Here is a 13,745-nt window from a genome sequence, read left to right on the forward strand (position 1 = left end):
GGTCCGGGATTTGCCCCTCCGATTTCTCTGGAACCCCCAAGATGCGGAGGTTGTTTCAGTAAAGTCGGCCTTCATAGTCATCTAGCTTCAGGTCGGTAGAGTTACGTGAGTCCTGGAGTTCACGGACCTCCCTTTGAAGCTGCGCGACGTCCCCCACCAGGTTGGCAACTGTTATTTCCATCTGTTTGACTTTCTCATTGAGTTTTCCCATATCCACCCTGATGAGGTTGATGTCCCAGGCCATGGTGTCCATTTTGTGTTCCAAGGAGGTCTTAACACCAGAGCTGGCCTCCATGACGTCTTTGAGGGAAAGTTCATGTTCATCCTCCACCGGGCTCCCACGTGCAGTTTCTTCCAACAATCGGCCCGCTGTGCCTCTTCGGAGACCGTGTAACGGTCCAGCTTATTGGTTTGAATTGGTTTTGGCCCACGGGACCCAGATCCCTTAACGCGCTCCATTGTAGTGTTCAAGGCGAGTGTTGGACAAGATGGAGGCGAAGGATGGGGGGAGGGGGGCTCCACAGCACGACACCGCTCCCTGCTCCGGCCCATCCCCGACATGTGAATCACTGCGGGTCCTGAGCTCGGGTCTGTTCCCTGCAGATGTAGGAGTCTTTGCGACTGCTCCCGATATCTCACCACTCTAGGGCTGTGTCAGAAAGGGCAGGCTGGAGAGCTATTGTCAAGGGGTGGTTATTAGACTCAAGTGGCAAGACGCATTGGGCCCTAGGATCGCAGAAGTCAGCCTCCCTGGCTACGGGTCCTCCACGTGGCGGGACTCCACAGGGGGCACCAAGTGTTTAGGGTGGGGTGTTACTTAGAGCCCCAGGCAATCTGCTTTGCGCATTTAATGTGGCCTCCCTATGCTGGCAAGTGATAACAGGGTTTGAGCCGATGCAGAACTCCACAGAGGGCACCAAGTGTTCAGGTTGGGGGGTTCCCTAGAGCCCCAGGGAATTTGCTTTGAGCCTTGAATTTGGCCTCTCACTGCTGGCAAGTGATGTCAGGACTCGAGTACCTGCAGAAACTAGAGGGAGAGTTAGGATTTTTCTCAGTTTAGGAGTAGCAAAGTTAGGACTCCTAACTTTAGGACTCCTAAATGCCTTCTGTGAATACCGAAAGTCTTAGTTAGGATTTTTCTCAGTTTAGTTGTAGTAAAATTAGGACTCCTAACTTTAGAATCCCAAACTGAGAAAAATCCTAATTTTAAGACTTTCGGTATTCACAGAAGGCATTTCTGTGAATACTGAAATGAGTAAGTGCCTTCTGTGAATACCAAAATGAGTAAGTGCCTTCTGTGAATATCAAAATGTTAGTAAGTTTGGGATTTTGTCTTAAGTTAGTTCTGTGAATCGGGCCAAGTGACTTGACATAAAAAAAAATCTGAAAAGGGCTTTGCCTTCACAGAAAGGTAAGTGAAAAAGTTCATAAAATTTGAACTTATGTATCAGTAGTGGCCTCCTTTATTTTTTTTTCTGCTGTGAGGCCTTTCCTACTTTGAGGAGCTGTATAAAAGAATAGAAGTGAACAAAAGAAGCATTGCATCATTGACATTAGATTAAAGAAGGAATATTCTATGGAATATTCTCCTTAAATCGCATAATATTTTTCTTTAGATGGGTATATATGTCTGCACTGTGGGTTCTGCCAGTATACATTTACAACTTGCATGATTTTTGTTTAAATCCAACCCTGGGCCATCTCATTCTTCTGAGACTGATAAAAAGGTCAGCACGGAGGCGAATGATAGGAGGAAATATTATATTCTGTGCTACAAAACAATAAAATATACAGTGGAAGGCACAACATAATAAATACATTATTATGTATTACTTTAATTTAAACAAAAAGTTTAAATGAAAATTAAAGTTACTACGGGTGTAAGCTACAACATAAATAATAAAAAAGCATGTCTCAAAGTATTGAAAGACAACAGGCAAAGTGCTTTTTAAAAAGAAAACACATCATAGTGCTATGTTGATGCTTTATCCGTAGATAATGAAGTGGGTGTATTTGAGGCTCCATGAAGCTTGATGGAAAGCCGCACTTTAACGGCTTTCATGATTGCATACCTCACATTTCTCGATAATAGAGGTCCCAGGGATGGGCTGCTGGCTTTGTGCTCAAACGTAGACGGCTCGCCATGCCCCTTGTGACAGCAGGGAAAACATCTGCCTGCAGCTGGGGGCCCGGTCCAGCTAGGCTTTGAATGGCAGGGAATAGGACACGGGCAACGTCACACATCTGGTTTTGTAATTTCAATGTGGGACTTGCGTCACCGCGGTGTGTCAATGTCACCAGAACTCCACAGCATGCTTTTATTTACTTTGTATATTGCATGTTTTTAGAACGGGAAATATGTATTGAAAGCAGTAGTATATCATGCTGCTGTAACCACTATTCCAGTATATTTCTTTCTGACCTTGTTTGCTGAAATCTGTAATTGACAGCGATGAGTTAGTTCGTACAGTTTCTGGGAAAAACTCCAATGTATGACAGGTGCAGGACGCAGGGGCGGCTCTAGGCTCATGGTGGCCCTGGGCAGGGAGCGTAGGTAGGGGGCCCCGGAAGAGGGGGTCGGGCGGAGCGCGGAGGCCAGTGAAGAGGGGGGGGGAGTCAGGGTGTTTCGAAGTGGAACAGAGCCAGAGACCACCAAATCCCTGCCAGGGGCCGCCACACAAATATGTATCCTTCCTCAGAGGATTATTATATTAAAGATATATATTGGGGTGGTGGCCCTGTGCAGGTGCACAGCTTGCACATGCCTAAGGCCGGCCCTGCAGGACAGGCTTTAGAGCCGACAATCATTTTTGGTGCCCCCACACCATAATACCATCGGGCAAAAGTCCCCCTGAACTCTCCAATCATAATTTATTGATAAACACATCGCCCGCCCTGAGGTCAGCGCCCCCTCTTCAGGTCAGCGCCCACTGCGGCCGCACCGGTCGCACTGCCTTAAAGCCGGCCCTGAAGGTATGCTATGAGAATATCATTGTCAGGATATGGTTCGACACAAATAGCTTGTCCTAAATGGCATTTACAAAAATATTGCCTCATGAGAGTTAATAGTACACACAATAAGACAATATTTTTGTAGATGCTCTTTAGAACACAGTAGTTATGTCTGGCGATAGTTCTGGTATGATATTCTAACACACAAAAGAGTTACACATTCCTGGGAAATATGTTTTTTTTGTAACAAGTGCTGTAAGCCTATTATTATTGAGTCCCAAACCGTATACACACATTGATTTTCACCACTGATGGTTAGCTGTTGTACCAAATTTCTCCACAATTCATTCATGCCCTGTAGGGCCAAGGCTCCTGCCTGTGGTAATAACTGGACAAGGTTAAAGGCTGGCGCAGTCTGGGCACAGAGATTGGCCTTGGTGTTTCCAGTACCCTACTCCAGGTACCCACTGGACACAACCTGCAGCTATGCCAAATGGGTACAGGGCACAGGGCATGTCCTGCATCCCGCCGTCTAGCCAGTTCCACATCTCGCAACAGCAATAGGTGATTGGACACAGTGCATGACTAATGGTACTTTCTATTAGACCCAATAGCACTACAAGTGTGTAACCATCACTTCTTAGACATGTCTTAATTGCACAGTTGTCAGTGTCTAAAACAGCAGATCTTTGTGCTTTTTGCCTGATGCCACATGGCTCCGTATAACCCACCCATGCTTATTCACGGCCCTCCCACATTTGAAATCCTGGAGCCAGACAGAACGGAAGTTAACACTAATGGCATTGTGCTACATATTTTTGTAAAATAAAGTGTTTATGTTTTCGTGAAGGTAGCCAGACTCTGCTTTGGGTTTGGGAAGGTGTGATTGGATAACATGTTTGTCAGCAAGGTTGTCTGCCCCATCCGTATTCTTGACCAGAGTGAGCCCTATTTCAGAGGCTGTGTTACAGGGTTAGTTGCTTCTATCAGAATACGGTTTGATACATCAATAGCGTGTAGCTGATGACAGGCTATATAACCGCATCTGATCAGCTTTCAGCCGCTCACTGTATGATTACTGTTGAGCCCAGTGTAATGTTTGCATTCTCTCTTTATCGCACGGACCGGTGGTGTTTTATAATGCGAACTCTACACTTGTTTAATTTCAGGCCTTGCGGCAAACTGTTAATGACACATGTACCCGGTGACACATGCACTGTTGGTTGAAACTTACCCTTTCATCGCCTAGCATGAGCAGAGCAAGAGTTACCTACCTGGTAATAGCATGGCATTCATGTGTTCTGAATATATATCATGGGTATCCTTGCCGTAAAGGTACACTCATCTAAAATGTAAGCAAGCAAATAAACACGTTTGCCACTATATTTCGTGTGGCAACATTGATCAATGAAAAGGGCCACCGTACACCCTTGGCAGTCCTGTACCGGTCATTTCACATGGGGATCGAGGCACATACAGCATCTGTGGGTTAACATATTTCCAGTGAGAAGCCGCCATTTTTAAATTTGAAAGCACAACACATGTTGTGCATGAGACCACGCCCTTCTCCATAGCCAACAGACCGAACAGTGGATCCCCCCCCACCTGCAGCCAACCTCTGCTGAGGGTTTACATAGACATTCTGCATACCCCAACTTTCTGCTTGGGTGGAAAAACGTTCTATCACCAATCAACTCGCTTGGAGTTTTGAGCATCATGGATTGCTTGACCCCTATTGGCCCACAGCTACGGTGGGGGTAAATAAATGGGCCCTTGTATAGTCCAGTCCCCCTCTGACTTGCCTGTCCATGACCTAAGGCAGCAATGTCATACTTCTGTTAACTATTCCAACAGGTATCATGGACCCACAGTCAGGCCTCCTTACCTCATTGTCCACTCTGGCTATCCCTGCCAGGAAGATGGCATTTGCCAAGAAGAGGGAGATACAGAGGTGCAGGTGGATAGTGTTACGAGTCCCCTTGAGCGACCTGCAGAACATGAAGGTGACTATGGCGAACAGGAGGCATATGAGCGATATGGCAAGGCCCACCTTGGTGATGATCTCTAGACTCCAGCTCTGCACATGGGACGAGAAGGACAATATTGACTTTTCACATATGCGTCCACTGACCCTCCCTTCCCCAATAAATGACTTGTAATATGAAATGCAAACATTAATGCATGAAATCGATTAATCCACCAATCGCGCCCACAGTGTTGCTTCATCTTCTAGCTGGTTGCGGAATGCATAATGATCAAAGCAGCGTATTGAATAGTGATGTGTAGTATTAAGCTAAACATATCCGAATAGTGTGTTGTAGTATTAAGCTAAAAATATCTAAATATTGTTTTGTAGTATTTAGCTCAAAATATCTGATTGTGGGTCAAATAATCCACTACATAGCTTTCTTTAATAAACAGAATTGTAAAAGTATAACTCCAAAGTAGTGCCTTTCTAAGTGCTTGTAAAGAACACAACCTATGGGAAGTTTGTCTCTGTAGAGGGCTCTGGATGTGTTAATTGCGAGTAAGGGCGGCAGTTCTCAACAGCCTGCCACCACTGCAAGCTCTGTTGCCTCCATATTTATCTTTGCTCTCTAGCATTACCTCCCTCCATGTGTGATAGTCACTTTTTTGCTGGTTTTGAAAACCGCACTACTTCAGTCTCTATGTGTGTACCATGTGTGTAATTCACTGAAGAAGTTAGTGTAAAGTTGGCAATACAATGTCTTTATCCAGAAAAAACACTTTAACAAGATGGTGTTTCCTCTCCTTATCCGCTAATCAACCCCGTAACTAACTAACTCACTTACATAACAAGACCAGCAACTGGACAGGCCTGGCCAGGCCAGGCCAATTTTGACCCCGCCTAAATCCTCACTAAGTAAAAGTTCTACCATTACCACAAGTTGACACTGTGACCAAGATGCACTTCAACCAACCTTTCTTAAAACCTCCTCTGTCATTGGAAGTTTTTATTTGCGAAAAACAAAATGTTTGGTGGACAGCTTTCAAAGTCGACAGTGGTCTTCCACCAAACTTTTTTTATGTTGGGGAATCCTCCCTCTTCTGATGATTGCCCATAGAACATCACTGGCTCCAGAGGCGCAACTACAGCCACATTTTTTTGGGGGGGCTGAAACGTTAAGCAATAGGCAGAGTGGAGCTGCAGGGGTCTTAGAAGGGGTGAAACAACAACAAAGCCTTATTAACATGCAAATGGTCTTTTAAAGACCTGTGAAGTGCTCGGGTGCGGCTTTGTGTGTGCCCGGGAAGCTGTCTCATCCCGGGCTGCCACACACGACCGGGGGGGGGGGGGGGGAGGGGGTGCTGAAGCCCTTTGAGTCCAATAGGTGTTACGCGCCTGACTGGCTCTAACAGTAGTGCCGTCCCATTGATCCAACTACAGTCAAATTCACGCTCACCTCTCCATCAAAATTCTGCACACTAAGAACATTGCTGTGTACAGAAGATGATCTGAATGACCCACAAGACCTTTGATGGAACACTGTCCACCGCCTGCCTCACCATTCTGACCAAACTCCTAATGATGGCTGCCTAAACAATAACTGCTTCTCAGTGATCTTACCTTGGGACGGTTTGGTTCAAGGTGGAGTGCACCCAGATGGGAGTTCCAAAAGTATGGATCCTTGGTATAGTTCGAATCATCACTCAAGTGCAAGTGGTTTGCGGGGGTGTTCCTGCTGTTCCAAGGATCCCAAATCTAGAGCTTGTCACAGCTTGCTCTTCATCTCAAGCTAATCTTGGCGATGGTAAGAAGAGCAAAGACAACCTTCTAAGCTTAGTGTCCCTAGGCTGTAGAACACCTATTCAACCACCCTGACATCTGTGACCCTAATTCCCTCCATATCACTCAGTTCTCTACTGCTAACAAAACACTAATGAGCAGTCCTTGCAATTTATTTCGTAATGTGTTGTGATGCCCCAGGAATGAAAAAATGTGTTTTATACAAATAGCAATACAAGCAACAGTGAAAACACAAATACATTATTATGACATATCTGAAAAGGTCTTGTTATGACCTGCAACAGGTTTTTCTGAAATGTCTTAACATTCAACCAAGTACTCCTGGCCTCTGTCTGCATTTCGTGAGATTCACTAGAAGAATCGACATCTGTTGTACCCGCCAATCTTCAAATGCAGACAGACTTGACCAGCAGTTTTACGGGCTACGCCCAGGCATAGACTAGCAGCTATTGGGCTTTCTGCTTCCTTGATAACTCTCATACATTCCTGCTGGGAAATCCAGGTGCAATGGCCCGGTTCATGGCCTGCTGACCTACCTTAACAGGATACATTGCCATCAGTACCGCAAAGCTGCTCAGGTGATTACACTCGCAGGTGATTCGCTGCCCGTTGGAGTCAGTGAGGTTACAGCCCTCTGTAGACCAAAAGCTTGTGTTCCCAACGATCTTACGGTATGAGCAAATAGCATCTGTCTTTTCCGCCTGTTGAATGAAATGGAATTAATAGAAAGTGTATGCATTCCGCAAAGCTGCAAACATGTGCTTAATACTAGTCCCCAGGCGTCCCATTCCCAAGAAAGTATGCAGTTGTACAAGTTACCTCTACAATCTGAGGGGGGCAGCAAACTAAACATGATCTACAGTTCCCCATTCCTCAGAGGAGTGGAGAGCAACACAGGGTAATAATGTAACACATTTGGTGTTAAGGGTGTCTCTTACTAGGGTTTGGCGTAAGTTACATTTTGCACAGTAAATTAAAAAGTAAATGCATTTTGCTCGCTACAGGGCATCAGGGGATATCAACTTTAATAAACTGATCTCTTGAGAAGCTGGGCAGATCCTGGCTGGAAAATAGGAGTCAACAAAGGCAGGGTGATTATGTATGGAGTTATCTGTCCACGTTTGGTACAAAATAAGTCATACTTCGGTTATGAACTATCTGATGTTGGTAAGATGTGTTAACAGAGGGTGTGAAGAAGGCATCATCTTTGTGTAAGACACACCTGATTAAAATAACAGTAGCAAATACATAGGGCCAAATTTAGAGTTTGTCGGACAGGGTACTCAGTCACAAATGTGTACTCTGTCAGCAATGCCAATTCTGAGTCAAATGTAATGCCAGTTTTCCAACAGTGGTGCCCATATAGGCTCTGCTGCAGGAAACATATTCCATTTGCCTGTTTGAGATGGGGCCTTCAGAGTAAAGTCATCAGGCAACCCGCTCTATTTATGGCTGACCATGTGCTGTCTCACTGTCAACGGCAGGAACACCGTGGAAGTCATAGACAGAAAAACAAAATTACCCCCAACACATAGGAGGAAACTCCCAGGGTGTGGGGGCATTATTGAATTGTTTTAAAAAAATATATACTCCATCTTTGGAAGTTGTTTTTTCAAAAAACAAAACGTTTGGTGGACAGCCGTCAAAACTGACAGCAGCCTTCACCAAACGCCTAGTACCTTCAGAGGAACTGCTCTTACAGTGGATCCTCTAAGGTACAGCATCACCACTGGATAAGCAATTGTCTCTAAATTTGGTGTCAGGTAGTCCGTCAAGGTGCATTCATTTAACAAACTAAGTTTGCATAAAACATCATCTATCACATAAAACTACCGGTGTCGACCTCTGTAATTTCTCGTTAATCAAGCACTATCTTGTGCACTTGACTTTATGAATAACGTTACATCCTTGTACGTGTGCCCAGGAATTGTTTCTAACTGGTCCTCCACTCACATAATATTCTGGGGGGGTTTGGGTCTTCCCCTGACCTGGTTGCACCGCAAAGTACTTGTTCTTTTCTTTTACACTCTACTGCTAACCAGCCTGAGCACCACTATCCTGCCTATCCAAAACCCTTCGCAGAATTTGTATAGTTCGTCAAGGTGGCCCATAGTATAGGAGGTGACACATGTTAACTGATCCCAAGCAACATGTTCCGGATTTAGTAGCACACAGTATCTTAGGTTTTCTCAATACTGAGAAGAACTGCAATAATATTGTGACCAGAGTACCGACTGTCAAATATTGCCATGATAAGTATATGTAAGTATAGAGTTGTTTTACTTAACTCAACATATTGTTACCTTACAATTCAAGGTAGTTAGATTGGGAGCTAAGAATTATAAATATATACTTACCTGTATGCAGTTACTGTCACAATATTGTGGTAGTTCATTGTTTGGTCACAGTATTTCTGTAGTTCGATATTTTTGCACTCAATAACAAGACATACAACCTTAGGAAGCCTGTGTTGACTGATTACACTGGTAAAAATATATCTCCTGCACAGATCTCTCTATATCCTTAAGGTGACAGGTTTGAATCTCACCAGATGCACTCTGCCCATATTCTTCGTAGATGGATAAAGTGAAAACCACGAGATAATAGGAAATTCTGCTAATACAGCAAAGGTGGGCGTTTAGCTTTGAAGTTTGGGATATAAAACGCCCAAGATTATTGGTACAATCTTTTACTCACTGACAAAGTCTTCAGGACATACCTGTTTCTCAATTTCAAAAGAGAACTTAACGGGTGTCTTCAAGTTGTACGGCTTATCATTGCTCACAAAGGCAGTTACTACTTCTGAGATCACATCGTACGTCAAGTCTTCCTTCTGCGGATGGCTTAGACTCTCTTGTCTCCCTTCGATGAAAGTCGCCTCGGACAACAATGTGCGCATGTTGTGGAAGGAAAACAGCCCCACAATCACAAGTCCTACAAAAAAAATATTGTTCTTGTAATGAGACCAACTTGAAGGTAGGATCATTAGACACTTTTTCTGGCAACATCTGTCAAAATACTTAGGATTTTTAAATGCTTTACTGTGCAATAAAAATAATGTATTTCCCCATGTAGTATTACATTTCATTGTCCCAGTCTTCACCTCATCAGTAGAATACTCGAGGGTCTTTAGAGTAAGCAACGGGCTAGAACATGCATTTTTGAAACCTGTTATTTTCTACTCACCTCATTTATCACCACACTTTGGTAACAAGAGTTGTCAGTGTATTTGAGCTTGGACGAACATTTGTGGCTTAATGACCTGCTTGGATCAGGCTGACATTTCCACCACAAGGAAAAACTCTTTCAACCTGTTATAGATTTCGTCACACAAAAGGCACATATATGTGCATTATGTACAAGAGGTAATAGGTGTCAAGCTCCTAGAGGTGTGTTTTACGTGTAGGACAGTATTTTTGATGAGGCCCCTGATATGATGGCGCTGTACCCACTCACAAACACTCCCCCAGAAGGTCCACCCACGAGGGTGTTGCACTCTCTCCTCCCCTGCATCTGCATTTACAATGACTTAATCTGTTGTTTACCATGAAACCCTGCACCAATTCAACAGGTCCCCATAGGTGGATACCAGGAGTCTCTATTTATTTATTTATTTATTTATAAAGTTTTATAGTTACCTTTACTGCAAGATCTAAAAAGTAATTTGGTCCAAACAGATTTCACTGTAACTTTAACTATGGTGGACATATGATCACACTAAAAGAACGACGTGGATAAGAAGAGCGAGGTTGGGGCTTCACTGTGACCCGTTGAAGTGTTTTGTGGTGACCCAGCAGTGGTTGCTTTTCTCATCAGTTACTTGGAGCAACTGTACCTCGACTAGCCATTCTCTCTGTAGTATGGACATGTGCTTCTCAGTTACCTTGTCTGTCTCAAGTCCAATCTTTTGCCCCAATCGAAGGTTCGGTCCGCATTAAGGACATTTACACTGAGGTCAACTGCCTCTTTGTGGCACAGCCACTGGTACCTTTGTCCACCCTTATTTCTTCCATATGGCAATTGCTTCTCTGCCTGTTACGCATTCTGTCGGTGGTGCCGGCATTTGTACCCCGATCAACCCTGCTGCCCTGCCTTATGGACAGAAGTTGAATTGTGTTCTCTCTGAAATAATGTTTCAGAATTACTGACACTTGTACCTCAAGAGTGGCATGGATTTCTTTGAAAAGAAAATCACTGTGGGTTAAACAAGACTACTCTTGCTTGGACTAAACGTAATGACTTCCACGCCCTAGAGAAATTCCTCCCAATCCACTCCCAGCGGTACTACGCAGGTTTGTTAATTAGCAGGAGTGCTTCTGTTTTCCTGAACATTTGAGGCTTTCCCTAGCAATAGTCACAGCTCAGCATCTCCATATTCATACAAGAACCCCAGCATGACAGTGTGCTAAATTTCGCTTCAAGTTATGGATACTTGCGCCATATAGACGTGGAATTTTTCCACATGTTGCAGAAATAAGGTGATATCTATGCACAAACTGAAATGCTCTTGTGATATGATTCTAACATCTCCCTATCCTGATAAAAATGCTATATGATCAAGTGAGAATGCAGCAGAGTTCATTGTTTTGTCAGTTGTCACCTTCGTTCCCTTCACCTCCTGCGGCTCTCCGGTTCAAGGTCATCTGAGTCCTACTTCCCAGAAGGCTGATATTTTCTTTCTTTCTGTCGCTGCTTTTCCAGACCTTCACAACTGTAAACAAAGAAAAGAAAACATGAGATGCCTGTGCATTAAGACATGTATCATGGTTTATAGCTGGATTGCTGTCCATCCATTCATCATAATATGGCACTTAAGCACCACCCATGTACAATCGTCTTAAACTCAAGTAAGTCCCTTCTTCCTTTCCGTGATAAGAAAGCCATGTGCATAGGTGGTGGTTTTCTTAACTTGGCTAACCAAAAACATTTAAATAAACGACTACATTAAAGAAACTCTCTGCAACACTGAATTTCCAGACTTACTAAATGACTAACTCTCAGCCAAACAAAAGATTGTTGGAGAAATTAATGAAAGCTGAGGAGCTCGCTAACGAGAATGTACCAGTGTTTCTAAGGTTAGCCATGGTAGGCCTATATTAATTCTCAAGGTATACTTTGTTGAGCCAGCTAGACGTATTTAACATGCTTGACGGCAAACTACTTCTTCATGTGTTGCATCCAGGAACACCCCAGTGAATTTATCTCTAGGCCACATTCACATGTGAATTTAGAATAGTTCTAATTGTTGTGCCATCCCAAGTCATACTATTAACTGTTGAATGTCATTTTGCATTGCCATGATATAGTGTGAATATTATTCTTTGCACTGTAGTAGAAAAAACAACAATATATACACTGCAACGTATATGAGCCAATCTATGATGAAACACTAATGTATGAAAATGTCCTCAGCCGATTTCTCATGGGTAGAGTAGAGTGAATAATGTTCGCTATGCGCAGCGGTTCACAAACTCATCAAACCATTTGCTATTGAGTCTCTGGGTCACCGCAGTCCTTTAATTTCCTTCTGTCATTCTGTTACACCCAACTCATCGGAAAAAATTAAGGAATCTAGTGGTACGCTTCTTTAAATGATTTACAATGATCCAATTTCTCCATAATCTTCTTAACACTCACATGATCCGTTATTTGAAGGTAACGATATCTCTTGTGGCAGAACCAATGCCAAGTTTTTCAAGGCTAACTCGATGCTCTGGAGCATTTCGGTGGCCATCTGATGTCTTGCTTTGATGGTCATCTGCTCCGTATTCCTCCATTCTGGCTTCTTCAGGAGTCTCTCAGTAGCATCCAACAATTTCTGACAAATACATTTCAAGAGTTAATAAACGTCCGTGACATGGTCGCGTAGATGCACCGCCGTGGCTTACCACGTGCTGGACTGCAGGCTTCATTCAAACTACAGGAAGCAGAATATTGAGGAGTGACAGAACATATTTTTTATGTGTTTATTGGCATTTAGAAATAATACAAACAGATTCTCGGGAATCAATATTGGAGCATCATGTATCATGTTGCAAATGATGATCTGTTAACAGCACTAAACAAAAAAAATCAGGTAAAAGGGCGACAACCACATATCAATGTAGGGATTTCTTGACAATTTCCCAGCGGGAGTGCAGGCATATAGTGTGTTGGTGCGACTGTGGACACCCAATACGTTTCATAGCCACGATATTACCATGATATTAACATATTCCCAAACGGAGTAGGTGTGTGCTGGGGTCCATGTCGTATTCCCGGGGCTGGACATGTGTTTTATACCCCTACCAGACAGTGTGATTGAGCCAGGGTCATCTGAATTGTGAGCGCGTTCGCACACTAGGAACAGACTCCCGATATCTCTGGGGCCGGAAGCAGTAGGCATTAATTCCCCGAATGTGGACAGCTGGTCTTGACAGAGGGCGACGTCCAATATCCCGGCCTTTACCGAAGAGGCATTTGGTTTCCTCCAGTGTATGGCTACCCTAATGTTCGCTTATAGCAGTAGCATGGCATGGAGTCTGCAGACTTCAAGCGGAGTGTGTGGAGTGACAGAACCTTAAATGAATAAGCACATTTAAGCATGTTGCCTTCCGCATTGCCCTAATGAAGGAGTGACAGTTTGCCGACAGGGCTACACCATTGCATCAGTAGCCTTTCTTCACAGGTAGAAAGAAGTCTTTATGACTGGCTAGGAAGACTCTACATGTTAACATGTCTATCTCATTGCCTTGATGGGCTGTGCATGAAAGTGAATACATGAAGGACATGCTGAGGTGGAGGCAACAGAGGTGAGACTTGTCTGCTCTGCTTACTCTGGAGTTGTCGCTTACAGGTAACGCCGTTCTATGCTGAGAGGTCTAGAGCAGGACACTGGGTCTCTGTGTCTGGTGAAGTTAGCTCAGTGAATGACTGCCATGGAAGTAGTAGTAGACTCTCAGAAAATGCTAAGTCTAGTGTCGTTGACATGGTTGGGGGAACACTAAAGGCTCATATGTGGGCACTTTGGGGTATATTTGCAGGG

General features: G+C 43.9%; 1 protein-coding gene across 2 annotated transcripts in view; it reads right to left on the reverse strand.

The window, feature by feature from the left end:
* The window catches only part of ADGRE5 (adhesion G protein-coupled receptor E5), a 168,742-nt gene that overhangs the window by 36,144 nt on the left and 118,853 nt on the right, over positions 1-13,745 (reverse strand). For both annotated transcript variants that reach the window (XM_086961088.1, XM_086961097.1), the window contains 5 exons: positions 12,359-12,539; positions 11,322-11,432; positions 9,441-9,655; positions 7,258-7,422; positions 4,838-5,029 (listed from right to left, as the gene is read on the reverse strand). In XM_086961088.1, coding sequence (XP_086817214.1) covers positions 4,838-5,029; positions 7,258-7,422; positions 9,441-9,655; positions 11,322-11,432; positions 12,359-12,539 — 864 coding nt within the window. The remainder of the gene's footprint in view (positions 1-4,837; positions 5,030-7,257; positions 7,423-9,440; positions 9,656-11,321; positions 11,433-12,358; positions 12,540-13,745) is intronic.

The sequence above is a fragment of the Lissotriton vulgaris genome, chromosome 1_1, assembly GCF_964263255.1.
Source record: "Lissotriton vulgaris chromosome 1_1, aLisVul1.2, whole genome shotgun sequence".
Taxonomy (NCBI): Eukaryota; Metazoa; Chordata; class Amphibia; order Caudata; family Salamandridae; genus Lissotriton; species Lissotriton vulgaris.